The 27152-nt window shown below is 39.1% G+C and overlaps 1 protein-coding gene across 3 annotated transcripts in view; it reads left to right on the top strand.

The window, feature by feature from the left end:
• Positions 1-27152, top strand: part of PTPRN2 (protein tyrosine phosphatase receptor type N2) — a 645529-nt gene that overhangs the window by 58713 nt on the left and 559664 nt on the right. For 2 of the 3 annotated variants that reach the window (XM_080579571.1, XM_080579572.1), the window contains exon 2: positions 5504-5554. In XM_080579571.1, the coding sequence (XP_080435697.1) occupies positions 5504-5554 (51 nt within the window). Of the gene's footprint in view, positions 1-456; positions 661-5503; positions 5555-27152 lie in introns of those variants that run through there. The other variant, XM_080579573.1, reaches the window with a different exon arrangement.

Genomic DNA, 27152 nt, shown 5'->3' with positions numbered 1-27152 from the left:
GACAAATGAGGATGTATTGGATAAATCACAGCTTCAGCAGGCTGGACAACATTTCTCTCACTTCTACCAGCGAGAAGAGCATGTCTCTCTCTGTCAGTCAAGTTTTCTGTTCAATTTTCTCTAGAAAGTCATACTTGATACTTCCTTCCAATCAATTTGTTGCTCATTGTTGTTATACATTAGCTTGTTTTTTGTTGGTTCAAAGTTATATAAGCGCAATACTTGTAAAATATAATTCTTAGGCCTTATTTCTTAATGCTGCTATATGAAAATAAACACGAGCTCTATTTACAGCTGTTCACAGGTGGTGCTAATGAACCAGGGAGACACCCCCCCCCCCCCATCAGACATGCCCAGAGTTGATACAGCCAGGTGTTTCCTTTTTGGTTTCCATTACCAGTGCTTTGCAGAATTTACTCTTCAAGGTCTCCTTACCAGAAAGCAAGTAAACCTGAAAGAAGCAGATAAATGAGGAGTGAACTTTCATTTGAAATTATTAAAAAGATTAGAAAGATATTTTTTATTAAAGAAACCTCTATTGACTAAAATCTTGTGATGATATTAGATCATTATGGTCTACAAATGTTAGGAGACATTAGGTGGTTATGTAGCCATTGAATGAAGATCACGAAAGGAAGAGACAGGAGAGTCCTAACAACGGTAAGGATTTTGGAGGTTTTTATTTTCCTAAATTGTGATTGACAAGTATGGTAGAAATTTAGCTTTTATTGTATATTGTTTGTTTTCTTATTTTGATGGTGTAAGATATCTTCTGATAAAGAGAGCCCAAGGCCTCTTTTTTGCTGTAGCTGGTAAAGCTGCTTACAAACTTTGAGCATTTTCATATGAGATGTGTTTAATGTAAAATCATCATAGGCTGTGGTTAATGGGAAAGGATAGAAAAATGAACGCAATACAATTATTTGATCAGTGGATTCAATAAAATAGTTTTCTCAATAAGTAAATTAATACAGCTTTTTTTCTAGAGTAAGCTCAGATGACTTCAGCTCATGCCTGACTATTACAATCTTCAGAGGTGTCTCCTGTAAATCCAAAAAAAACAATATGGTCTAATGGTTTAAACTCTTAAACAAGCCTAACTTGTCTTTGAATTGAGGAAAGCAGAACTGCTGTAAACCTGATAAAAAGAGGAGGGGAATAGTTTTGATAGTGTCTCATGATAAGAGTATCTTTACAAAGAAATTTAAACTTTTAGATCCTATGCTCTAATATTTTGGGTTTGCAACAATGCTTTTTTTTTTTTTCAATTATATTGTACTATTGATTGTCTGAAAAACTATTAGAGAAGGTGGAAGACTTTGATAAGCCCTATGAAATGTACTTTCTTGTCTAGTTAACAAAGACTATTCCATGTAAGTGTAATGTAATATATAGCATAGCTACCCACCCTTATTTAGGCAGTCACAAAGCTTTAAAAAAAAAAATGAGAAAAGGTGTATGTGTAAGTGGGTCTAACACAAATGGTCCTGCTACATGAAGCAGTCTAATAGTAAGCACCTGAGTTATGTCGCTAGAAATTAGTGGATGCATGACAAACCTTTGCAAACCTTTATGCTTAAGAATGTGTAAAGCATATATTTACCCAAGTATATGGGGTAAGGTCCTGCTTACCTGGAGTTTAAACAACTTCTGTATGTGTAAGGGAAAAGCTCTCCCTGTGTTATAAGTTGTGCAATGTAGGCTTGTGTGCCTTGGTTACATGGTGAGTTGATGATGAAGCTTACAATTGAACTTGTTTTTGTGGGTGCTGGTGCACCTATGTGCCACTATAGCATTGTTCCAGCCACCTTTGTTACCACTGAGACGTGGGATTTATTACTAGGGCCATATAAGTGTTAGTGAAAAGGTAAATTGTTAATGCAGATCAAGTAACAAACCTGTGTTCTAGATTAAGCAAAGCAATAATAAACACAATGCTAAAATCAGTTCATTAGGTGACAAAATCTTGACTATCCCTGGATTTTGGTGTGTGCTAACTAATGCTAGAAAGATCTTTTCTTGAAAAGACACATGGGGCTAGCAGAATTAAGCTTGTAAAATAGTCTTGGTGCTGCAATGCCAGGTTCATGTATTCACATTTTACTGCATAAATGACACATCTGAATCTACTGCTGTCTGCACTGAGTTCTTGGAAAACTTAATTTGGCATATTTAGGCATATAATCAAAGGAGTGCCTTTGTGTACCTTCAACTGGTTGAAGCTATATGAAGAATTTATTTAAGGGTTGCTGTATGAAGTAAATGTGTGAGGTGGGTTTTTTTTGGGGGGGACAGGAGGGTGTTGAGGGGTATTGCATCAGGTTTATGTATTTTGGGAGAAGATCACTCGTAGAGGATTTGTTTTATAGAAAATGAAATTTAATTTTGATTCCATGAGGCATGAACTGATTTAAGTGCCGACTGGAAAAAATGCCTCTTCACTCTTCAGTGGTGACTTATTGCCATCATTACTATTAGTTGGTAGATGATATTTTAAATGAAATACGATGCTTCTTAATGTCACAGCAATAACAACAAAAGATAAATTAGTAGTTAAATTAGCACATTGACTGGGTGAAATATACATAATAATTAACACTAGTAATAACTTGAAATACAATATTTTCCAAGGAGTTTAGAGGTCCTTGTAGTCTATTTTAGGGTAATTGTAGATGGATATAGTTTTCTATGCGTTGACTTTATTAATTTGCTCTCCAAGGCATAAATTTTCAAGGCTAATGGCATCAAATGCCTAGTTGCAGTCAGCATCTGATAAGCAACTGCTATCAAAAGAGGAACTAAAACATGGCAAAATCAGTTTTCTTTTGTGCTTTTCATGGAAATGTATTAGGTGATAATGCAAAGCGTATGTAGCAAAAGCAGAGTGCATTTGAGTCAGAGTTCTGTAGTCATGTAGCCTGGCTCTTTATGTCTTTGTATCTGAATGTAATCATGGTGTTCCTCTTTAATCTGAAAAGCAGAAAAATCCAGATTTTAAGTATACTGTGGGACAGCCTGTCTCTAGCAGGTGGCTTTGGGCAGCAGGTGGCTGTGGCCCTCATTAGCAGCTTCCAGGTGTTTTGAAATCAGAAGGGGCTTGCATGAACCAGTCACTGCTTTTACCTTGACTCCACTGGAAACACTTCTGGTTGAAGCTCATCTGACACCCTTAGGATCTACAGCCCAGCCATGGTGGAGTGAGAAATCAACCACAAGACTCCTGTTCTTCCTTGGGCACAGGGCACCTCCTGTAGTGCTTTGGAGGAAAAGGCCATCTCAGGCTTCTGGTTTTAACCTCTTTGAGATCTAGTCAGAAAATCAAGGCAGACAGGTTTTGCTGGGGATTTTTTCCTAACCATAAGAACTTCTCTTTTAGAAGAAATGGCAACCTCAGATCTCTGAAAACAGAAATCTTGAAGTACACCTATTGTTTATCTACTCTGTATTAGTACATAAAGTTTTTTTTTCAAGATTTTAATTTTTGAAGTGATCATTACTGTGCTTTTAATTAGCGCTCCTTCTGTGCTGTGTAGCCTGTGCTGATGTGTTTTGGCCGCTGCCTGCCAATGTTCTTCTCTTAGGTTCTTTATGAGTCAATACCCAGTCAAGGCATCCTTCTGCTCTGCTAGGTTGGCACCAAGGCTGCAATATCTTCAGGGAGTTTTTAGATGCTGTTTCAGGTCAAGCAGCTGCTACAGTAGACTTGTCTGGAACAAAACTATACATGTCTCCAAAATGTCACAAACTGGAATTTGTGGACTGTTTAGACACATGCCGTTCTGCTGTGCTCTGCTTGCAGAATCCTTTCTGAATCTGAAGCTTTCTCCACCTTTCACAAGCTGCCCAAGGAATACTCACAGTTTATCGGTGCATGGGTAAAAGGACAAGAGAACGCTTTTATCAACGTGCATGTTGCAGGCTGTCATCTTTGTTAGGTTGCGTTTGTGGTCTTTGTGGGTAGGTGTGGGTGTAGATATAAGTGGTTCTGCCAGTGCACCAGCGTGACTTGAATTTGTGTAGATGCTTAGCTCAGACCTAGCGCTGTGCTAATAAATCCTGCTGAGAGACATAATTTATTAGTTCAGGCTTAATGATGTGCTAATACAGTTACCTGCTGAAAGGCTGTGCAGGCATACATAAGTCACTCCTCCTCCTGAACTTTTCTTTTAGCAGGGTTAAGACTTGTGTACTTCATAGACAGAGTCTTGAGCCTTTTGTTTTTTCTTGGTTAAATCAACCTACTTAATCAGTTTGACTCTGAATAGAGATCGTTGTACTCTGCTTCTGGGAAGAGAGGATGTGCTCTGGTGTTTAGGTGTGGTGAAGCAGTGTGGAACTGCTCAAGACCATTTGATTTCTATAACTGTGTTATTTATAAACTTAAGGTACTTCCCAGAGATGTTAAAAGGCTTAATTGTAGAAATGTGTTCTCTAGGGCAGTGTCTGTATTCAAAATAAAGCCTCATTCCTTGGAGTTTATCCAGTCCTAGTTGTTTATCTTTGTGAGAAGACAAAGTAAAGAAACTAGTGGTTGGATTAATAGAGTGGATGCCCTTGCCAGTAGTGTGATACTTCACTTTGCTTCTGCTCTCGGTCCTTGTCCCTGTCCCCATGTGGAGTGACCAGAGCAGACAGCATCCTACCTGCCTTACTGCTCTCAGGAATACCAGCAGGAGCTCATTTCAGCTGCAGACAGAGGGGGTAATAACAAATGTCTCATTACCTGGCTTGGTGCTATCAGCCACAGGTGGACTGTGGCTGTCATCCATGAAGATGTGTCCAAGTGGATGAGCTGGGTTTGCCAACAGGGATGCAGTTTCTAGGGTGAGGGACGGGCTGGCATAGCAGGGAGCTGCAAAGGAGGCAGTTTGGAGACAAATTTCCTGCTTCAAATATGGGGGGAGACAATGCCAGGAACTGCACGGGTTTGTCAGCTGTCTGTGAAGTTATCATGGTCTTGTTATGGATGGCTTCATTTTTAAGCCTTTCTCCAAAGAGTAAGTGCTCTTGAGGATCTAGACATAGTGTATGGTTGCAGTTACTAAATCAAAGCCTGCAGCTTTTTAACCTATTTCAAGCATTTTATATCTATTTCCTAGTCTTGTCTCATTGCAGTGTAAATAGCTTGAGGAAACTCCTGATTTCTGGCAGTGTGTAGCAGCATTACTCTGCTGTTGTGTGTGTTGTGTTCAAAGTTGGGGAATGTAAAGTTCCTCAAATTACTAAATAAGAGGAGCACTGAGAAAACCTAATCCTCAGCAGAGGAATAATGGGAAGAAAAACAGCAAAGGTTATTCTGGATGTAACCAGTTAGAAAGATGTACTGTCTAACCAGCTTTGTTCCTGTGTTCTTAACTTTCTGTACTGCCCAATTTAGACTCCTAAGGGCAACCAAATGCCTGACACTTGCTGAGCATTTAATAGCCTGAGGGGACTTCAGTCTGTGCTAATTATCCACAGTTTGAAACCTGTATTAATTTTTACCTTTCTATTGTGTTTTTAGGTTGCCTGTTTGAAGATGACCTTTGCAAATCTTATGAAATCTGTGTAAATGGTAAGTCTTGAATGTTTTGTTTGCTGACTACTCTGTCCTCTGCAGTGTAATTGCTGTGTGGTCAATTTAATAAGCCAAATCTATATATGAATGGGGTGTAGGGGGGACATCAACAACAGGACATGACTGTTCTGGTCAGCAGGTAGGGAAAATTTAATAGACTTAAAAAAAAAAAAAAAAAATCAACCTTGAACAACATCTCCTTTCATGAGAAATAGATAGTAATTAAATTAAACACACTGAAATATGCTAACGTTTAATTTGTCTTCATACAGGATGAAAATAACTTCAGGTTGTTCATCTTTTTAGAGGCTGATGTTGAGTAATTACCAGTCTCCTTTTATTCAAAAGGTTATTATTTATTATAATAAGAAAGAAGGTCTCAAAGAAAGACTACCATTGTTCTTGATTATACTGCTTCCTTTTTCTGTGATTTCACTTGAACTAGATTTGCAGAAGCAGATTTCTTCTGCTCTCTTTCAATTTCCTTTCAGTAAGTAAAAAACAAAAAGCCAACACAAACGTGTGAATGAGTCTAATGGAAGATTAGGAATGACTCTTTTGACAATACTCTAAAATCATTAATGTGCTATATGAAATCGTTTAAGTCTTGATGAAAAAACATGTTTAAAGAGATCTTTTGAAGCAATTACTGTCATAAAGTATGTAGATCTGTAATTATGGATTTTTAAAAATTATTAAATATAAAATTTCTGTTGGTGAGTGTCTGACATTAAGCAGATGTATTTATTTCCATCAAACACAGGAGCCAATAATGTGTCTACTTATAAATGAAATTTATTAAAATCCTAATTTAATGAATATCTAAGATGAATTTGATGTTAAACTCCTAGTATTGTTCATCGTCAGTTAAATACACACAAAGGAGGGAATGAAGGACAGAAATATTTTCTCCCAACTCCTCAACCATAAAATCATTAGACAGTTAGAAACAGTAGATTTATTAACATCTTCAAAGATAATTCTTGTGCAAAATTATAATTTCAGGTTGTTTCTATACCATGCTGAAACTCAGAGGATTTCTGTGCTTGACACAGAAAGGGTAGTGGCAGTTCTCTGCAGCGTTGTGTTTTGCTGATAGCAATGATCTCGAGCACCTAGTTGAGGTCTTCCCAATGCAAGTATGGCTCTTAGGGTCTTATTATAGGCAACAGCTATATCTGTCAGGCAGTATGTGATGGAGGATTTATGCAAGAGATGATGATAGTAAAAATACATATATATTTTTTTTGACAGCGGAAATCTTCAATAAAGATGTTCCTATGAAGGTCACTTAGTTTCTTGCTCTAAACCTGTTTTCTTAGTTATAAATATGGTTTCTAAAAACTCAGCGTGATTTTTCATTAGAGTACAAACTTTGATTGTGGAAATTGTCTCTGAATTCAGAGTGGACATCTTCTATAGATCCACTATTAGTTTGGTGTAACTGTAACTTAAAGAGAGGTCACTAATGAATAAGACAATCAATCAATGATATGTTGTAATGTCTGAGCTTAATTAAAAAAAGGAAAATGTTCTGGGATTCTGTCACTGTGTTTAAGGTTACAGCAAAATGTTTGGTTCGTTCTTCCCTTCTCCTTCCCCAACTGGATGTGTGGTGTCCAGAGTAGATTTTAAATGCTGTCCTTGATGCAAATAAAAATATATCATTGTTGAGAAAATTAACAGAGTATTTGGAAGATCATACTTTGGAGAACTAAAATACTTTCAGAACTTTTTATGTGTAAGATAAAACATGTTTGCTTGTGGATATTCCTTCCAATTTTTCCTGCCCAAACTCCTCCCGGTTCAAGTGCAATCCTAAAGTTCATCAGAAATCCTGATATATTGAAATGAGAATGCTTTGCTGACTTGAAAGCTCAGAAGCTTAAGATTGTGGAGGTCTCTATGCTTGGGAGCAGAGCTTGCTTTGTGTATTGCAAGGTCACAGAAAGGTTTGTCTCCTTCGTGGTTGCACAAGGGTATATTTCTGAAGTACAGTGCGAATGTGGGTAAGAAACAGGACCTACTTTTAGGTAACATCTTTAAAGGATCTGTGATCTGCAGGTCTGAGTCTGACTCCTGCAGGAAGGCTGGTAGTTTTGATCTTTCTCTTGGCCTCCGGCAGAGGTAGCTGAACTGAGTGCGATTTCAAAAATGAAACTGGGTTTCCTTACTGAAAACATCAGTCACACTCTGTTGTTATCTCATACAATGTTATCAACTGGAGACCTCAAGTACTAGTCATGTGTCAGGCTTGTAAAAGAATAACCAAAACATCAGTAACTGAGCTGTTCCATGCTGTTATACAATTTCAAAAAAGTGATTTATTTTTTTTAAATTTGGAAAGGTTTTAATAAGTGAGATTTGTATGAATAAAAAAGGGGATGTTAAAAGAAGCTTATTTGACTGTCAAAAGCAATGTAATCCAGTTGTAAGATCTGGTATAAACAACAACTGTATCAGTTGCATCACTACATCTGTTTAGGTCATATGCCATTTTTGTAGGGCAAAGAACCTGCTGTAATAATGATTGTTGACTTTTCTGCAATTTTCCCTTATCATATAAAGGTCTCTTGGCTTCAGTGATGGGTTCTCACTTATGTTTGTTTAATAGCTCCAGCAGTGTTCATGCAATATTAATTTATTTCCATAAACCTTTTATCAGTTTCCTGAGCTGCACTGACTCATCAAGTGGTTAAAAAGGAACATATTGTTTCATGTTTATTTTAATGGCATGATGATAAGCCAAGCAAAAAGACTGAGTTAGTTTTCCTGAATTTTTTTTTTTGCCAAGCTAGAGCTTCTAGGGGTGAAATGGCTTAGGTGTCATTTATTTTATTTCTAGTAAATCATTACTTCTCATTTACAATGGGAGGCACTGATATTTTCACCTGTACGAAATGCTTGAAGGTTGAAAATGTGAGCCTAAAAAACTTGATATGAAAGGTGGATATGCTAATGAGCTGCAGACACTAATAGAAAATAATCTAGCGTCTGTAAGTTTGGAAACGCTTGCTCCCCAGTAAGTGCTGATAAGCTGCTACAGATGCCAATGACAGCAAGTAACAAAATGTCTTAATTAAACAAGATCTATAGAAGGGGAAAGAACAAGAGAGAAAGTGAGGGCAGGTGTAGCGACAGCTGTGGTTAAGGAGCATTATGGCACTCGCATTCACACACATCTCACTGCCTGTGTTAAAAGTTTAAGTAAATGAGCTAACCCATGTGTTGCATGTGGCATTTTTTTTAACCATTATACCTAGAATGTGCTTGTATGGAAAGAAAAAGAAATATCAGGAAAGAATTTTTAGATGGTCTCTTGAAACAGAACTCCCTCATTTATCCTTGAACACTCCTTGTTCTTATATATATTAAATGTATATATTAACCCTAGTGCAGTCGGTGAAGCAGAAATATGTCATAGTCATGTTCCATTTTGCATTTTAAGTGACAAGTAAAGCAGTTCATGTAAAGTGTCAGCTTAAATAGCTTCCTAGCTGGAAGTCTTAAACAAACAGGCTGCTGAAAGCAGCACAGTGAAGACTAGTGCTTATCCTTTCTTATGAAACCACACTATTGATTTCTGGTAGTGCCACTGGGAAAGATGCCATGTGGTGTAGATAAAGGCGTTCATTTCAAAACAGCCATTCCTTATTGTCCTGGATCTTCCCTTTATTAAACTTTTGGAACTGTTCATTTAGAAGGATGGCATTTTCTCCTTTAGGCTTGCTCTCCAGATATTTTGCCTCAGAAAGAAGCTTTGTGCTGTGTTTTATCTGTGCGTGGATACCACAATATCTCTGCTTCTTATCAGCACAGCCTTTATAAATTGAGGTAGTTTTATTTATGAAAATGTTGCGGCTGCAAGTCTCCTTCCAGCACACAATCATAGCAGGGTTCATGCAGACAAGATCAGATTGTAGAAAACAGCTCTGTGAGGCCAACCAAGAAAGTTAATTAAATACAGTGGTTGGCGCAGTGTGCATCATTAAGTCAAGCCTCACTGACAGCCACTAAACCTCTCCTAGGAAGCCATGCTCTAATGTCTGCAGTAAAGCTTGAAGATGCCATGTCTCTGAAAGGCTTTATAAACAGTTATGCACAGCTGAATCAATATTGCTTTATGTATGCAAGCTGTACTTGTTAGGAAAGACTTAAGCTAGCGACGTGTGTCAAAGGCTTCCGAGCATGGCAGTACAAAGTCATGAGCCCTTCCAAGTTTGGATGGCTCCAAACAGTTCAGAATATTAATGGACTTTCTTCCTAAACCATTGAGCTTCTCGAGCATTTGGAATATGAGTGGTTGCATGTGCTGGTGATGAGCCATAAATGGTAAACATGTGCTACAGATGATAAGGGGGAAGAGTCAGGATCCCTGAAATGGCTTCTTGAACTTAATGTGTTCCGCTTTGGGGTTTTCCAGATCATTGCCTACTAGGACGGAATTACAGAGGGAGATGCACCTCAGCATTGTTTAGCTAACAGATGTCTCCAGCTACATCTGCATTTGCAAGGCAGTGCTCTTACAAAAGCTATCAAATTTTTGTCAAATAACTCTACAAATCTGTGCCTAAGCTTTTCAGTAAGCAACAGTGCTTGTTATAACTAAATTCAGACTTCTGAGGAGTAATGCCAAGTGTTACCTCTGCGTACTGCTGCTTTATTATGTATAGACAGAATGTCTGTGCTTTCCAAGAGTGTGAGCTCTTCACAAATAACATCTGAGGTAAATGGAAATATATGTATATTTGGAGTAAAAATCAGACTGATTAATTAAATACAAAGATTTGGTTTCAATGGTTCCTCTACACTGTTTTAGGGACACCATGGGTTTTTTTTGTCAGACACTTAGGTTTTTTTTTTTTAAATATGCTTTTAATAAGTATGTTGGAAAGATGTCAGAATCTGGTATGATACTCAAGGATAAAATTAAAAAATCTACCATTGTACCATGGTATTCTGAAAACTGAAAAACCCAAATCTTCAGAAATACACAGTTCATTCAACTGAAATCAAGGGCGAATTAATACTTAAATATTCCTAAGAATGGTGCCTTAGTTGCTAATATAATTCACATTTCTTAGAGTTCAAATCTTTTGAAATAATTCTGTACTTGCAGCTGTGGAAATAAACACCAAGATCAAAATTTGCTCACTTTTTTCCCCATGCTTGTCCCTGTGACAGTCATGTAATAAGATAGATGAGACCCTGAGCAACCTGATCTAGTGGGCGGCATCCCTGCCTATGGCATGGGGGTTGGAACTAGATGGTTTTTAAGGTCCCTTCCAACCCAAGCAATTCTGTGATGATTCTATGATGATGAAGAGCAAGGCAATGGCATGGACTTTGTTTGGGATGAAGACTTTTATTTCCCATCAGCCTAGGCACTCCCTCTCCCTTCACGTTAGCTCTCTCTTCCTCTTGTCTTATGAAGCTCTAAGGGCACCTGTATTAACGACAGTGTCAGAGCTATGCTGGGTTAATGACTGGAAGAGAAATTAAGTTTCAGCACCTAACGAGGAGCATGACTGGTGATAACCCAGCAGTCAGTGCCTGGAGGAGTTTGAGGCTTTCTCAGCTCTCCTCCACCCTGCCGTGCTGCTGCCTCGCAAATAAATTGTATCAGCTGAGTTCCTAAACTTGGAGTGTACGCAGCCCAGCTTTCACAAACAGGAACATTTATAATGTTGCAGAAAATTTCTGAACTCGTGGGGCGGGGGGACAGAAATAACAATTTTACCATGAGGTTAAGAACGCCAGCGCAGGGATGACTTCTGCTACAGAGTACCTCTTTTTCTTCTCTTTAATGCTGAAGACAAGGTCCATCTATCTTCCAGTCAATCTGTTTGCCTTCTGTTTATCTCAGTGTGATGCTAAAATAGCTGCCTGTGTGATAGCGGGGTAGAAGTGTCAAGCACAACTGGCATTAAAACTGGAGTAGTGATGAAAGGTGAAGTTATGATCTTTTCCTTAGGAAAAGGAGCTTAGTATGATAATGCAGCTATGGTTGTCTGCGATCCCAGCTGTTGCTAAAGGCTCTGTTGTGGGTTTTTGTGAAGAATCTCGAGTTGGGGGTCCTGCAGGGCACAAAGCCATGATTCAGGCTTCCCTGATGGCCTGGTGTCCGGCAGCAAGAATGAGGTAAGTACGTACACCCATAAATCTGCCACCAGCCATCACAAATCCCTTAAATTCCTATGTCCTGTTAAGGCTTGGTGCTGCTGAGTATTGAGATAAAACTCTGTATAAATAGGCATTGTTTTTTTCTTTCAGCTCAGGAAAGGCCACTGGGGTGTTGTCATCTGGAAAGTTAGTGTTGTGACTTACACTAGTGTATTTTCTCTCTCCAAATATCAGTACTGAGCTTCACAGAACAAGGGCAAGCACTGCAAGTAAAATGGTTCAACCATTTTAAATGATTGTAGGGGATGGGGATGGAGTTTGGTGTTTAATTCACGGTGATTTGGTAAAAAGATTCTGCCTCGCCACCCATACAGGGTTTTTGAGGAGGGTGGGGAGGGCATAGATCACTGGAGAATAAATGTACTTACCTAATACCTCTTTCTTTTACCCATCTTTGTGTATTTGGAATGATAATTTGGATGGTTGTCCAAAGTTCTGGAATTCTTTGATTTGCTATTTCTTGAAAATATTTGGTATTTATTCACTGAATAATGTAGTTGATATGAAGTCTTTACTCTCACAAGATGTGTGTGTATTTTGTTACAACACACAAGAAACAAATCCTGTTTATTTGCTGCTTTTTGAAACTTTTTCTAGGATACATATAATCTATGGTTACTTATAAGGTAGTGGAACATACATTTTCTTATTTTTTTCATTAAATGGCTTTGAGATGCTGTTTGTACATGTATCTTTTATTAGTGTGTGGTAGACCCCTTCATTAACTCTTTTTGGTAAGCTGTGTAGCAGCTGGTGGCCCATTTACTGGAGATGTTCAGAGATGTTCTCTATTTCATTACTCTTTTTTTGTGTGTGCAATAAAATAATTGTAAATTGACATCTGGGAGACTACAGGAAAGTACAGCCAGTTTGATAAAGGCATTAGGGAGTCTCAATAAAATCTGTGCCTGATGAATCATGAAACACGAGAGCCTGAAAAGGACAGTGTGGTCTGTAGAGAAGAAGAGAACACCAAGGGATAATGTGCTGGCAATGAGGTGGAAAGAAAATGAATTCTGGTTTGGAGTGACACTGCAGCAGTGTGGCTCTGCTGAAAATCCATCATGCTTTCTCCCCTCCTGGTGTCAAGGGGACATTTGGAACTGTTGTAGTTTACTTCTTGATTAAGGTGTTTGGATTGTGGCTCCTGAACAAAATAAAATAGGCATTTTTTTTCTTTGAACTGTTCACCTCTACTAAAACCCTGCATAAATATATTTATGTATAAAGAATAGTAATAAAAAGAAATTCAAAACAAAGTAGAGGTGGAGTTGGTGAGTTGGTAGTGATTGCTATGCAGTTACATTGCAATTATTAGGCGACTTCACATTTCAATGAGAGGGCTATTCTTTTTAATCCCAGGAAAAAAAAAAAGTCTTCTAATTAGCATGTTGACTACTTAAAATGTATAATTACAAAAATGAAGTGCAAAACTTCAAATCTATTTGCTTATTTTGGTCGTCTTTGCCTAATCTCTGTTAGATGTGAATCTGTGGTCTTTCCCTTTATCCCTCTGAATGTCAATAAGTGAATACTGTCTCGATGCAATAGTGGTTAACTGGGTGAGTCAGACTAATTATTATCATTGATTATCAAGGTACTTGGATAATTAAGTGTCATTGACAAGAGTATCCAAACTAAGATGGACTAGAGAACATTGAACATGTTTTCTGCCTGAGAAAATATTTTTCATCATCATACTGCTTGTATCTTTTTGAAAACTTCTGTAAACCTGTCTAGTAGTACATATGTTTAAAATATGGGATAGTGAATCAGATAATATTTTCAAAAACATACCATTTTTGCAAGGCCATTAATGACTTATTGTTCACTCACTGTGTTTTGTTGTTGGGTGTGTAGGAGGCAAATCTGTAGACTTAAATGTCTCTTGAATAAGATTCTTTTGAATGTTTCTTGACAATTACAAGATTCTCCATGTTGAAGATGCCATAGCCATTATTCCTACTGCTGCCCCCAAATAAATTTTTCTTCAGAAGTTCTGTCAAAAATCCTCGTTTCCTATCCAGACTGTGCATTGGCTGACTGCTGTTGCATTAATAATCACTTTTGGTTGCAGACTTCATAGCATTTGATAACCACTAATGGATTTTTGGCTCTTTGGTCTGAAGATAACTTGTATGTGAAAATACGTTCAATAATAAATAGCACTATGTCACATAATGAGCTATGGAGGAGGGGATTACTTTAATCTATAATAATCTAAATATGAGATGCAAGCTGCTATGCATATGAAAAACAAATTTAATACATATGATAATCGCTTTCAATAAATGTGCTTGTCCTGAACAGATCAACTAAACAGATGCAAGATTCATTTTTATTTAAAAGAATGTAGGTTTGTCTTAAGTTGTGGGCCTATCACAGGAAGTCCTTATTTTGAGTTGGATCGGGTCACAAGCAGATCATTCATCCAGAAAGAACTAGAAAATATATACCTTCTCTTTGTTGTAATGCTTAAAACTCTGTAATAAGTAAGTGGCAAGCTTTTATGGTATCTGTCCTCATTTAATAAATAGGAACATTCAGAAAGAGAACTAATTAGAGTACTGGTGATTAATAGGTAAAGACCTGTTAATGAAAAGTCTCACTCCATTGTAAGCCATTCAAAGACTTTACTGTAAACAGAATTTTCTGTAATGCCCTACAGCCACCATGGCAACAGCAACAGAAGTTGCTCTAGAGGTAGAAAGAATAATAAATATATTTTATGTTCCCAAACTATTTGTTGTATTGTAGTCCTTTACTTAAATAGCTTTGGCTGCTGCTGTGCATAAGTTGAGAAATACTTGGTTGCTTTAGCTGCTGCATCAGCACGTTCCTGTATTGGCTCTCAGGTAGGATCAACATGATTTAAGAAGGTTGGTAAAAGCAGTGGGTGTTAAGGGAGAGTTAGCACGGAATACAACGCTTAGCTGCAAAGAACTGCAGGTCGTTGCCTACACTTTGGACTGTAAACACTTCAGAGGGAAGGTGTCTATCAAAATATTTTTTTTTTAGTGTAATGCATCTAACACTTGTATAAATACCAAACTTGAAATATTTTTATAGCGAAATTGAAAATCTGAACCTAATCTATTTAATCTTAGTCCTTTAAAGACTCTTATTTAGCCCTCAAATGCATCATCTCACAGACTTGTTGAGAGATGATTAGACTGTACCATTACAGTTTTTTTCTGGAAGTAGCAGGATATGTATGATTGTGAGCAGTTGTGCACACTACAATTTTCAATGGTAAGCATCTCTTGTTGTTAACTTTCGCTGTCCGTTACCTAGCTGTAATTGATTCTTTCTCTCTGAACTTTAGAATAGATGAGAGGTGAATTATCCATCCAAAAACTTTATTATGTGCTGATATGGGGTGGTGGTGGAATTGAGAGTGGAGTTGAAAACTGAGACCTTCAGATTTTTTCTGTCATCTAATCCTCTTTCTTAACTCTGTCTTGCTGCTGTATCTCTGTTCCTCTGAAATTTGGATGAAAAAACTATTGGGGTATATTGACAGGTAGATAAATGGACATTTGGACAGCAGGCTTGCCAACAGTTTTGTATTTTATTGGACGCTTAGAAATAATGAACTGCAATACACAATCACAGTGGAAGTAGCTTAAATGTCTTGCAGATTTGCAAAGTTAAATGAATTCACCTCCAAAAGAAGTTGATTTCTGCTTGTTTTGAATTTTAAATTTTCTCGCTTCTAGTAATAAGCTTAACTGTTTCTTATGTCTGTGATGACATTAGAGTTTGGAAAGCATTTGTTTTTTAATAGTCACCTAGTAGTCATATGATTTCCTCTCATCTTAGAATGTTCCCTTACCTTCACAGTTCCAGATGTAAAGATTTACTAGACTTATGCAATAAAGTTCCTATTTTTCTTTAATCAAACCCTGCCTTCATTTTAATTAATTATTGCTCATGGCTAATGTTAGGTAACTTGTGGAGCAAACTGTTATTTTACTGACATTAGCTATTTTGAAAGTTTCCTCTTGAATTTTGATTGTTTTTGTGTTTCATGGATGATTGTGTACTAAATATTTAATTCTTAAAGGAAGTAATCTCTTATTTGTTAACCCTTCCACTTTTTTTCCTATTTCAACAAATTCTATGAAAATTGTTTGGATAAAAATGGTCAAGTAATGGGCAGCTAATATAAGATAATATGATTCTGATAGACATTTAAGAAATATCAGTCCTCCTCTGTGTCCTGAATTCTTTTTTTTTTCTTTTTCACTTCAGTTTCATTATGGCAAATTTAACTTTGGATGTCAAAGTTCCACTTAATGGTTTTATTAACATTTTTTGAAGTTGAGTCTAGCACTAAGGTTTCCTTTTCTATTAGTAAATCAGTCACTTGTCAGTACTGTCGTCGCCTTTGCCTTGGAACCCCAACTGGTAATCTTTCTCCTCAGTTAGAGCTTACCCATACAAACACTTGACTCAGAAAGTTGTTATAACTGAAGAAATGAAAACCTCTGAAACAACATGTTTTGGTAGTAAAGAACACCTGTTTCAGCACTGCGGTCTCTGAAGGGTGGAGTGCTCAGTGGCCAAGTATTGATGGACCTGTCTAACATTGCACTACAAATTATAAATCCGTGCTCACTGAAAAGGTAATCAGCCAGTTAGAGCCCATTTCATGTCCCTAGATTTAATGCATTGTGAGTTAGAAGTCACTCCTTCTTGTTAGACTTTATTTCAAATTATCTAAGAGAGATTTATAATAGACCCCAAAGTTTGTGTTCTCCCCCCTCCCCCCCCCCCCCAAGGAATTAGGTCATTGGGTAATGACGCTTGGCATGTCATTAAAAATTATCCTCTACAAACGATGCAAAAAATATTTACAGGTTTCAATTTATAGTTTACTATTGATGTGGTAATTGAAAATAAGTTATGACTGGAAGAGAGGTTAACATCGTATTTTAGAATGCAAGGCATCTGCAGCTTCAAACAATTTGTAGAAAGAATCTGAGAACCAAAAGAAAAAAAATTTTTTTCTATCCCAGGACATGAATTGGCCAACATATTTTAACTAAGACTATAAGCTCTGGAGATGCCATACTTTCTCAGGGCTGCGATGGCTTGTGAAGTAATTCTAGTGGTTCCATTCCATGTTGCTTAAACAAGTATCCCATAAATGTAGATCAGCGTGCTCAAATAATACCTTATGATTTTTTTTCCAGTTATGTTTCATACACTTCTGGCTTTGTTCCATCATTCTTGCTTTTTTATTTTTTTGTTTATGGCTATTAGCTATTCCTGTGTAGTACTTGATGTTAGTTGTCCAAAAATTACAATTCTGTACCTGTTAGTCTGTTGAAGACCAGATCTTAGATCCTCCTGGATTTTCACTAATCAGGCAAGGTGGGAATTTGTTTATGTCAAGATTTTTATTTAAAAATTTATTTTAGTATTGATTTACAATATTGCATCACAGACCAAAGGAAATGGTAGTTCAGAGTTCCAGGGTAAAGTGTTTTTCGTCATACACTTCATCCGCATACAGTAGTACATGAGTAAATATTTCCCTTTTTAATTTGAAACTCTCTACATGAGATATAAACGGGAAATGGGCATTTGTTAATTAAGCTGCAGTAAGTGCAAATTTCAGTGCCATTACAAGCTGCCTTTTTAGAAACCATGACAATGACATTAAGAATTTGCTAAACAAAATCTGCTCCTGTATGTCATGCAGTTTACATCCTATTTACTATTAAAAAATTGTTGGCACGGACAGAAGACATTTTGTTAAAAACAGAATAAATAAACAGAATTTTCTTGGTCTGAAATCAGCTGCTTTCAGAAGTGTAGTTTTAGATGGAAAAAGAAGAGGAGTCATAAATTCTTTTTACTTTTTCATGCCTGTTTTTAATGAACTGGTGCTTGTAACATCAGGTGTTACAATTTCATGGAGCAGCAGCTCTTGTTATGTGAACATGCATCTTCATCAGAGAGCTACTTCCTAACCACATGAAAATACAGATCTGTTCATGAAGGAACACTCACAAGGAGCCATTTATAAAAGTCTCCTACAAAAGAATGGGGGATCTTGGTTTTGGGTCCATGTCTGCCTCTCAGAGATGGAAATGTTAATTTTTGCTCCCCAGAAGAGTGACCTGGGGTAATCTCTGCCCGTGGTGTGGCAACTGGTCATCTTTCAGTAAATAACACGGTGAGGAAACATGCAGCCAGAAGAAGAGCAGGAGCTGTTTTGATCCTGTTGTATGGAGTCTGGGACACTTACTTGAATGGCAGTATGTATCCTACAGAAAAGGTGTTTGGATTAAAAAGTAAGAATAAAATAAAATCCAGAGACAATACCAAATCCCCGAAGGCTGAAAACTGCATGTTACTAATCAGCTATGAACAGCTTCTTGTTTTCAAGCTGATGTAAAACTTCCCATACTTAATCCATATCCTGTAGGCTGTTCGTTATGTTATTTCAGCTATGTGTTAGTTTTATACCAGGAATTCTTCTGCAGTCTTTCAACCCCAAGCTGACTTTTTTTTTTTCTTGCTGAAAAGACACACGTTACAGCTATCTAAAAAATGACATAGTCTAAAACCACTCCATTAAGGGAGGAAAAAATGCAAACAATGTGAGAAATCTCATCTATCTCTTGTATAGAAAGATGATTATGATGATGTGTGAGGTTTTCTTGGTGGAAAATACAAATTAATGCAGGTCATTGATTTTAAAAACCACTATCCTTTGCTAGACAAGGAGATTTTGTAGGCAGTCTAACATATTCGCGGAGGAGCAGAGCCGTATGTCACTGCAGCAGGGTTGTCCTTTGGCTTGAATAAAGTGAGAATGTGAAAGATTTTATTGCTGGTCGTAATCAAGATGAAACAGAATCATCCACAATATCAGTGTGGGAGATGCTGCAGTTCAAGTGACAACAATTTTATGGGGGGAAAGATTGATTGATTTGTACTTGTTTACCGGCTGTACCCATGTGTGCGCTGGGTACAGGGCTGTACCCGTGCTCTGAAGGGGTGTCTGGGCGTTGGGAGCTGAACGGCACACCGAGAGGAGTCTTGGAAACGTCTTACACCATTGCACTTGAAGAAATGGTGAATAGTACTAATTAGCGGCCATTTTTATGGAAAGTGGAAGAGAATCAGAGCAGGGGTTTATCTACTCATGATTTCATGGTTTGCTTTTAATGTCTGTGCTAACCAAAGAAGTGGTCAACAAATGCAGCTGATTCTACAAGATCATTTAGATTGGATATTGTGATATATAAATAGGATATTGTGACCTGAACTACTCCTTGCAGCAGCTTTGGTGGGGGGGGACAGGGTCCCCCAAAGCCAGCAGCATGCTCTTCTTTCAGCTGGACTGCAGGAAACCATTCTGCAGGCCTCCTGGGCTCAGTGTTGTTCCTCCACATCTTGCCACTCTGTCCTCATGGTATCAGAGCAGAGTCTGACTGTGACCTGACACCTTTTCTCCTTGACGTAGCCTGAGATGTGCTGGAGTGTGAAGGGAATGCAATTATATGGTTCTAAACTAAAAGAGGGGAGATTTACATTAGAGGTTAGGAGGAAATTCTTCACTCAGAGGGTGGTGAGGCACTGGAAGAGGTTGCCCAGAGAAGTTGTGGATGCCCCAGCCCTGGAGGTGTTCAAGGCCAGGCTGGATGAGGTCTAGTGGGAGGTGTCCCTGCCCATGGCAGGGGGTTGGGACTAAATGGTCTTTAAGGTCCCTTCCAACCCAAGCCATTCTGTGATTCTTTTTTCAAATTGAGTATGGGAATACTGAAAGGATACTGCATGGGGAGATGCCTCAGGACTGCAGAATGAGGAGGGACCCAAATGAGTCTAAGAGAGGGAGAAGGAAGTGAGGGAAATCCCAAAGGTGGTAGCAGACTGTGGAAGGTGGGGGTTCACCTGACTGGGTAAAGAATTCATTTCTGTTGGCTCTTGGAATAGCTCGTATATCATCTCTTGCAGCAGCCAGTTGGGTCAAAAGCACAGAAATAGCTTAGCCTGCCAGGTACCTACACAGAAAACTTGGGCATTGTTTCTATTGACACCCCTTATACTTCAACTTCCATCCCCCAAGCTGTGGCTAACCCAAATTAATATTCATCTCAAATTAATATTCATCTCAAATATTTGTTCTTTAGGTTCATAGGAGTCATCCACACGTCCTACAGTGCTATGTTTTCTAGCAGTCAGGTGTCTGAATATATTAGTAGTTCAGCAGTTTCTAAAAGTTTATGTATGACTAAGAGATGTGTAATGTTTTAGTAAAAGTACAATTCGCTAACAATTTAGAAGAGAAATCAGTAAAAGTTAATAGTTAATGAGACTAATGGAATTTACATGTTATTTCTAAATATATACCATTTGCTGTAGGCATTCTTTGCTTTCTATACTATTTTATATTTGAATCAATCTATAGTAGTTTAAAATATATAGAATATGACTTTATTTTTATATTTTCAAAGTAATACTTATTCTTAAAATGGGAAACTTGCCTTGGGGTGGGAGGTGGGGTGGGGAAAAGTGCAATCCTATTGGGAAAGAATAGAATTAGGGACATTCTCTGTAATTTATTCCATGAGTAACTATCTGCTTGCTTGCATCAAGGGTGCTTGTATAAGGAAGAGGCTAGAAGTCTTTTTTACTTGAGCAGTGAGTTAGCTTCAGTGCCAGAGCTCTGGAAGGTCATATCCAGGATGGAGAGACATAAGGGCATGAAAGTTTATTTTCCTGAATCTTTTTTTTTTTTTGATCTCTGATGATCTTAATCTCAGAGAATATCAAGCATGAAAAAATAGTAAACTAAATTCCGTTGGTCTAAAGTAAGAGTTTATGAAAGAATGTGTTAAAAAAGGCTGTAAGGTACAACACCTGTGTGGACATCCTTTCTGGTCTGCAGGTGTCCCTTAATGGGATGATGTGCTTTTTTTTTATTTTAATAACCCTCGCCTGGTGTTTCTGAGTAGTTGATTTTGTCACCAGTGCCTGAATAAAGCAGGCATAGTGGGTTAAAATGCCTGCCTACTTCTGTTAATCACCGTGCCTGCTTAAGCAGGTTTAGTCTGTTGCCACCTTGCCCTAACCAGCAGTGGTTCAGCAGTAACTGGATGAATTAGCTAATCTCTAAATCCCATTAGTGTTTGTTTTGTTCCGTGCAGTTGCTGGGATGCTGAGGTGCTGGTGGTGCGGGGCTGTCAGCCGGACAGGCTCGCTTGACAGCCCCGTGATGTCGGGGCTGTGATAGAAGCTACTGCAAAGGGCAGCATAAGTGGAGCAATGGAATCGGTGATTCTGCAAAAAAATGTCATTACTTAAGCAGCAGCGTGCTCTGTCAGGGGTTGATGCCAATGTGATGTGTGGAGCTGTGGATGGATGCCATAATGGCAACTCTATCTATATTACAGGGTAATTCCTAATGAATAGATAAAGCCAGATGCCATGCTCTACTCCAGAACTATCTAATAGCCTTCTTCCTATTTCCATCATTATTTCAGTGGCAGACAATGTGAAGCTGGTAAGCAAGAACATTAGAGGTGAATTCAGTACGCTATGTTTTAGTCTCTTAAATCCACCTGATTACTCTGAGGTGAGCCTGAGTAACAAAAACATGGCTTAGAAAGTAGCTTTTAGTAGTGGATTTCAAATACTTGATGTGTGTTCTTTTTGTGTTCCTGTGAGATAATTGAATTATCAGATACAGAAGCATTATGTATGACACAAAGGAAATCCAAAGAAATTGTCATGTCTGAGCTCAGTCTGAGGGAACTAGAAATACTAGTTAATTTGCCTTATATTCAACCATGTACTCTTTCCTTCTGAAATTAGTTGTCAGAGAATGAAAGAGAATCATTGGAATCGGTGTGCAATAATACTATGGGGTGTGGAAGTCTAATGGATTCAGGACTGCTTTTGGAAACAGACAATAGAGGTGGCAAGGAATTTCATAGGTGCAGAAGATTCAGAGAATTTGATGGAGCTGGCAGATACCAAAGAGAAAAAAAGAAATATTAAGATTTATAGAAGTAATTCAGTTGGCAAAGTTTTGCAGTACTTATGCGAACACTTTGAACTTTGCAAATCTTTGCTGTTTAGAATGATTCATTGTCAGCTGCAAGTGGCAGCAGTGACTGATATTTTATCATTTATCATTACCATTTTATCATAGTAAGTGTTCTCTTAGTAAGACCACTGTTCTGTCAGGAAACTGTTTATTGGTTTTCTAATGTCTTATCAGTAAGATGTTGAAACGCAGTTCTTTTTTTTTGTGACATGCCACCTGTCTTACAAAAACAGTTCACGTGTACCTACCTGTAAGCAACATAAACATGGTCAAATGTGATATGTAGTCTTAAGCAAAATGTGTATTGAGATGCTCTTCTGCTATATGAAAGGAGTTTAAAATGATGTTTGTGTTTTGCATACCTGTGACGTAACTTATATAAGTTTTGAAAACTCATATGCTGTTACCTTGAATGATAATAAAATATTGCCTCAGGCATGGCCTCAGCAGATGCAGCTCGTGCCAGTCAGTCTTTGTGCTGTTTTTGCCAGTATCTCCTTTCCCAATCATAAACCTCCTTTGAGACTCTTGGCTGTGCTCTCCGGCTTCCAGACACTCCCTCCCTACTATCTTTGGTGTCTTCATGAGCACAAGCAGACAGCCTGGCCATTTGGATGAATCTCTACCTTTTTCTCTTCCTTGCTCTGGTCAGAAGTATTGCTGATGTGCAAGTAGCACTTGTTGTTCTCTGAGCGATGTGGATGGATTGTCTGGGCTCGGTGTGTCGGGGCTGATGCCAAAAGGATAATGTGGGCTCACCTTTCTACCAAGACCCACATGAGGGTTGTGTCCTGCATGGATGGGGAAGCCTGGTGAGTGTTGGGATAGAGAGCTGGCAGGCTGCCTGTGAGGCTGTATTTGCTTTGCTTGTTTGTCAGACGCGATGGGCCTTCTGTGAAAAGAGGCTGCTGAAGCTGGTAGTGGAGCCCAGACTTTGTGGTCGTTCGGGATTTGCAGTGTTGCCAGAGATCTCTAGTGCCCTGATACTCTTCCTTTCCCTCAGTATGGAAAGGGCTGGCTGCTGAGCTAGGCGTTCCTTATAGAAATGTCTTGTCCTTGGCATGTACCTCTGCTTTCATGCCAGGAATACCCTGGGTCCAGCTGAAGTAATCTTCTTGTTGGCATTGGGAAGACCTGGGTGTATTCCAGAACCAGTGTCTCCTCTGCCACTTAGAACTGCTGGCAGGGTGGCAGGAGGGAGGAAGATGTTCACCCAGGCTTTCAGCTCCTGGATTGAAAGGAGAGAAGGCGGAATAAGATTGATCTATTGCAATGCATTATGTCTTCTGCTTGGCCAGAGGCTTGTCAGTGTTGGCCAGACAGTTTGCATGTGACCTTTGTGCAAATGGAAAGTGGTGTGCCAGAGACCACGTTGTAAGCACGTCTCATATCCTAACCTCAACAATCTGTGAGCAAAGAGCTAAAATGATATTGGGATTTAAACCCAAATTAGAGTGTATCCTGTCCATCCCACAGTTCTCTACCCACTAAGGGTCTCCTCCAATGATCAGAAAATCCAGAAGCAGGAGCATGGTTGCCATCTTTCCTCCTACTCAGCAAAATAGCATCAGGGAAGGTTCTCATGAGACCCCACCTGGAGCCCTGCGTTCAGCTCTGCGGCCCCCAGCACCAGAAGGACAGGGATCTGTTGGAGTGGGTCCAGAGGAGAGCCATGAGGATCATCAGAGGGCTGGAGCATCTCTGCTATGAAGACATCCTGAGGGAGTTGGGGTTGTTCAGCATGGAGAAGAGAAGGCTCTAGGGAGACCTTCCAGTGGTCTGACAATACCTAAAGGGGGCTGCAGGAGAGCTGGGGAGGGACTCTTGGTCAGGGGGTGTGGTGCTAGGACCAGCGGGAATGGCTTTAAATTGGAAGAGGGTAGGTTTAGATTAGATGTTAGGAGGAAATTCTTCACTCAGAAGGTGGTGAGGCCCTGGCACATGTTGCCCAGAGGAGCTGTGGCTGCCCCATCCTTGGCAGCGCCCAAGGCCAGGCTGGATGGGGCTGGGGGCAGCCTGGGCTGGTGGGAGGGGTCCCTGCCCATGACAGGGGTTGGAATTAGATGGGCTTTAAAGTCCCTTCCAATCCAAACCATTTTACACTTCTCCTGACCCGGTAGAGGCCCAGGCTCAGAGCACACTTCTGGGTAAAATCTGACTGCCATGTAGGACAGGGTGCGTATTGGTTGTATAAGGTGGCTGGAAGCATGGATTTGGGCAGTGGGGTTCCCCCATGCTGTGACTGTGCCGCTGGAGTGAGGCATCTTGCAACCATGGGTGATCCCTGCCAGGCTTTGTGAAATCCTCCTGTGACTGGGGGTGTGCCCACAGCACGAGGCCGATGCAGCCCTGTGGATATTTCCCCAGGCCCTTTCAGTTAAGAACAGAGCAGAAGTGCCATATATAAAAACAAGCTAAAACCCCCTTTAAATGACTTGCTGAATGTGATTTGGAGCGTAATTTGGACCAAAACTCTTAATTACTGATAGCGTCTGTGAATCATGATGTCACTTGGCCAGTTCTGATCCTTCTTCCCTTCTCCCATACACATACAGGTTTATTTTGCTGTGCTAATCACAGATGCGGAAATAAGGAAGGTTCCATTTTTAGACAGTCCAGGGGAATACAGCGTTCACATCCAGGAGTATAGCTTGAACAGCCAAATTTTTTTTTTAAAGGAGAAATTACAGCAGTGTGCGCTATCTGGAAAACGCACAATTAAAATGACTTATTCTGTAATAAACATGTATATAGCATAATAGTTATCTTGTGTGTGATGAGAGTATTGTCTGGGGAGTAGTTGCAGCGGCAGAACTACCCTGTTTGCTTTGCAGTTCTCTGCTGACCTGCTTATTAGGTGACATTCTCATTAAACAAGATGAATTTATATGCAAGGTGTTTAGGGGGAATATCGTTGTTGAGGGTCTGTCAGCACTTTTGTTTTAAATGTTTTATGAATATAGGCAAACTGTATTTTAAGCAAGTGCTCATCCTTAGTCAGTAATATGAACAACGTGGCGTGTTTTATTTGCAGTTTTATATGAGAAATTGTTACAGATAAAATCAGGAAAAACCCTAGAAGTGCTAGAATACATCAATTTTATCTATAATTAAAATATTTTACTTTTCAATTATGCATGACTTCAGTTTATAATATTTTCCTATGTAGTAGTAAGGGGAAATGAAATATTTCAGTACAATGCGATGTTTTGCATTATGACATAATGACTTGGTGTGTTTAATTTCAATTTTTTATTATAATACTACACTTGTTGAAAGGAAATCATTTTAGCAGTACTGTTGTATTGAAGAAATCTTTTAATGTGGAGAGAAAATTCTTAACTTCCTATGAAATTTAAATAGCTAAGTCAGTTCTCCCTCAGAATGAATTTCCCTCTCCTCCTGTTCCCTCTCTTAGTCCCTCCTTGAGTTCTCTGACCTTTTGTTTTCCTGCATTAATGCAGCTCTCTCTCTTGACTCCCCATCGGCCTCTTTCTCTTGTAACCTGTGGAGGCAGGCATCCTTTAGAAGCAAACGCAAGAGCGGATCATACAGGAGCCACAGCTAGATATCCAAATACACCCTGTGAATGTCACCAAAGGGTGATGATAGGGCCAATCAGAAAGTAACATTAATAGTCTGGGACATTGTGGTAAATCTTAAAATTTTGCAAGGAAAGGGAATTTTAAAGCTTAAATTTTATAAAACACATTTTTTTTTTTTCCCGATAGAATAGCAACCTGTCAGAAGGCTGTGGAGCTGAGCCCTTAAAGCCAGGATTGCTGTAGTATAACTGTAGTCCGTCTAGGCTTAAGTGTTATCATTCGGTGGTAGCTGGAGCAGTGGTAGGTTCTTGTATTACATGAGATGCTTGGTGGTTATGCATACAGCATAGCTAGGGAAGCCTGTCACTAATGCTTGCACACCTTAGGAAGCCTGTAGATGGTTTCATCGTAGTACTGATGTGTTATTTATCAGTAAGTCAACGTAAGTAGGTGTAAATTACTTTAATGTAACATTGTGCTGACCCTGCTTATATCATAGATGAGCAGATGGCATGGCAAACACTTTGTACATATGCCAGAGAAAGGCAGTGAGACCGAAAAGTAAACCTTAGGCTGAAAATCCTGGGTGTGATGAGCTCACTGCTACCATCTCTGGGCAAGCCGGCTGGAGAACAGCCCAGGTATTGTGACTGTGTGGTGCCTTTCCTTGGGGCTGGGGTGGGCATGGGAAATCCTGGAGAAGACACAGGCTTTCAGGCTCGCCAAAGGAGTTGGATTGCAAAGCTGATGTTGAGCCATGGCTGCTGTATACCGTGGAGAGGAGGATATTAATGACCTCCTCGTCACTGGGTTGCAAGTGCAACAGGAGGACTGGATTCCAGAGGGTTACAGGTTATTTCGGCTCTGCTCTCTTTTAGCACTCTTCCTTGTGTCTGCATTAAGTTGGATTTGGGAAAGCCAGGGAACGTGCTGCTGCATGGGGAAGGCTTGTTCATCTCGCTGCCATGTTGCAGCAACTGGCTGTTCAGGTTTCTGGGTAAGGATTCAAGCTGGTGCTTTTTGGTAGCAGTGTGCAGTACAAAATGTCAGAATGTAGTAGTTTGACGAGCAGTCACTTGCTACCAGAGCACAAATATAATACAGAAATAGGAAATTTAATTTGTAGTGACACATTTTGTAATGGAACAGGTTTCTGGAGTACCTCTGCATGGTTATAAAAAAAAAAAATAAAATAAAATTGTTCAGGTATACGTCAGCATGAAGTTATAGCAGGTATGTGTTGTATAGTATAGTATGTGCCATAATCATCAGGGGCCCAATTCGATCACATACAGAACTGCAGGAGAATATTTCTGTGAAGGCTATGGGAGCTGTAATGACAGCTTATACATGCTCATTTGTGGCCGGGTCTAACTCCTATAGCTTACATACTATAGTGAAAACCCATAAGGAAATACTCTTAAATTCAGAGAAGTTTTGAGCATGAAATCAGTTTGCACCCTCTGCAGCCACAGACTGCGATGCCCAGTGGTGGACTTCAACTGCAGTCTGGATGTGAAAGTCTTCTATAGGGATAAGATAATCTTATCTATAGGAATAAGATGCTCTGTGCCATAACATAGAGGAACAAAGGACTGGTTTAAGGTGGTAACCTCTATAATTTTCATTCTTTTAGTGTTTGACTTTGCACGCAGAATTCTTAGGGGCAATGCTGTGTTTCTGCGAGATGCTTTGAAAAGCAACAGCAATCAAATTACCCTCTATATAATAAATGCTTTAATTTGAAGTGCTTGTTCTTTTGGCAAAATAACACTTTTGAACTACATGTAAATGCCTC

Source organism: Anser brachyrhynchus (genome assembly GCF_964034855.1).
Source record: "Anser brachyrhynchus genome assembly, chromosome: 2".
Lineage (NCBI taxonomy): Eukaryota > Metazoa > Chordata > Aves > Anseriformes > Anatidae > Anser > Anser brachyrhynchus.
This window is presented reverse-complemented; position numbering and strand designations above follow the sequence as displayed.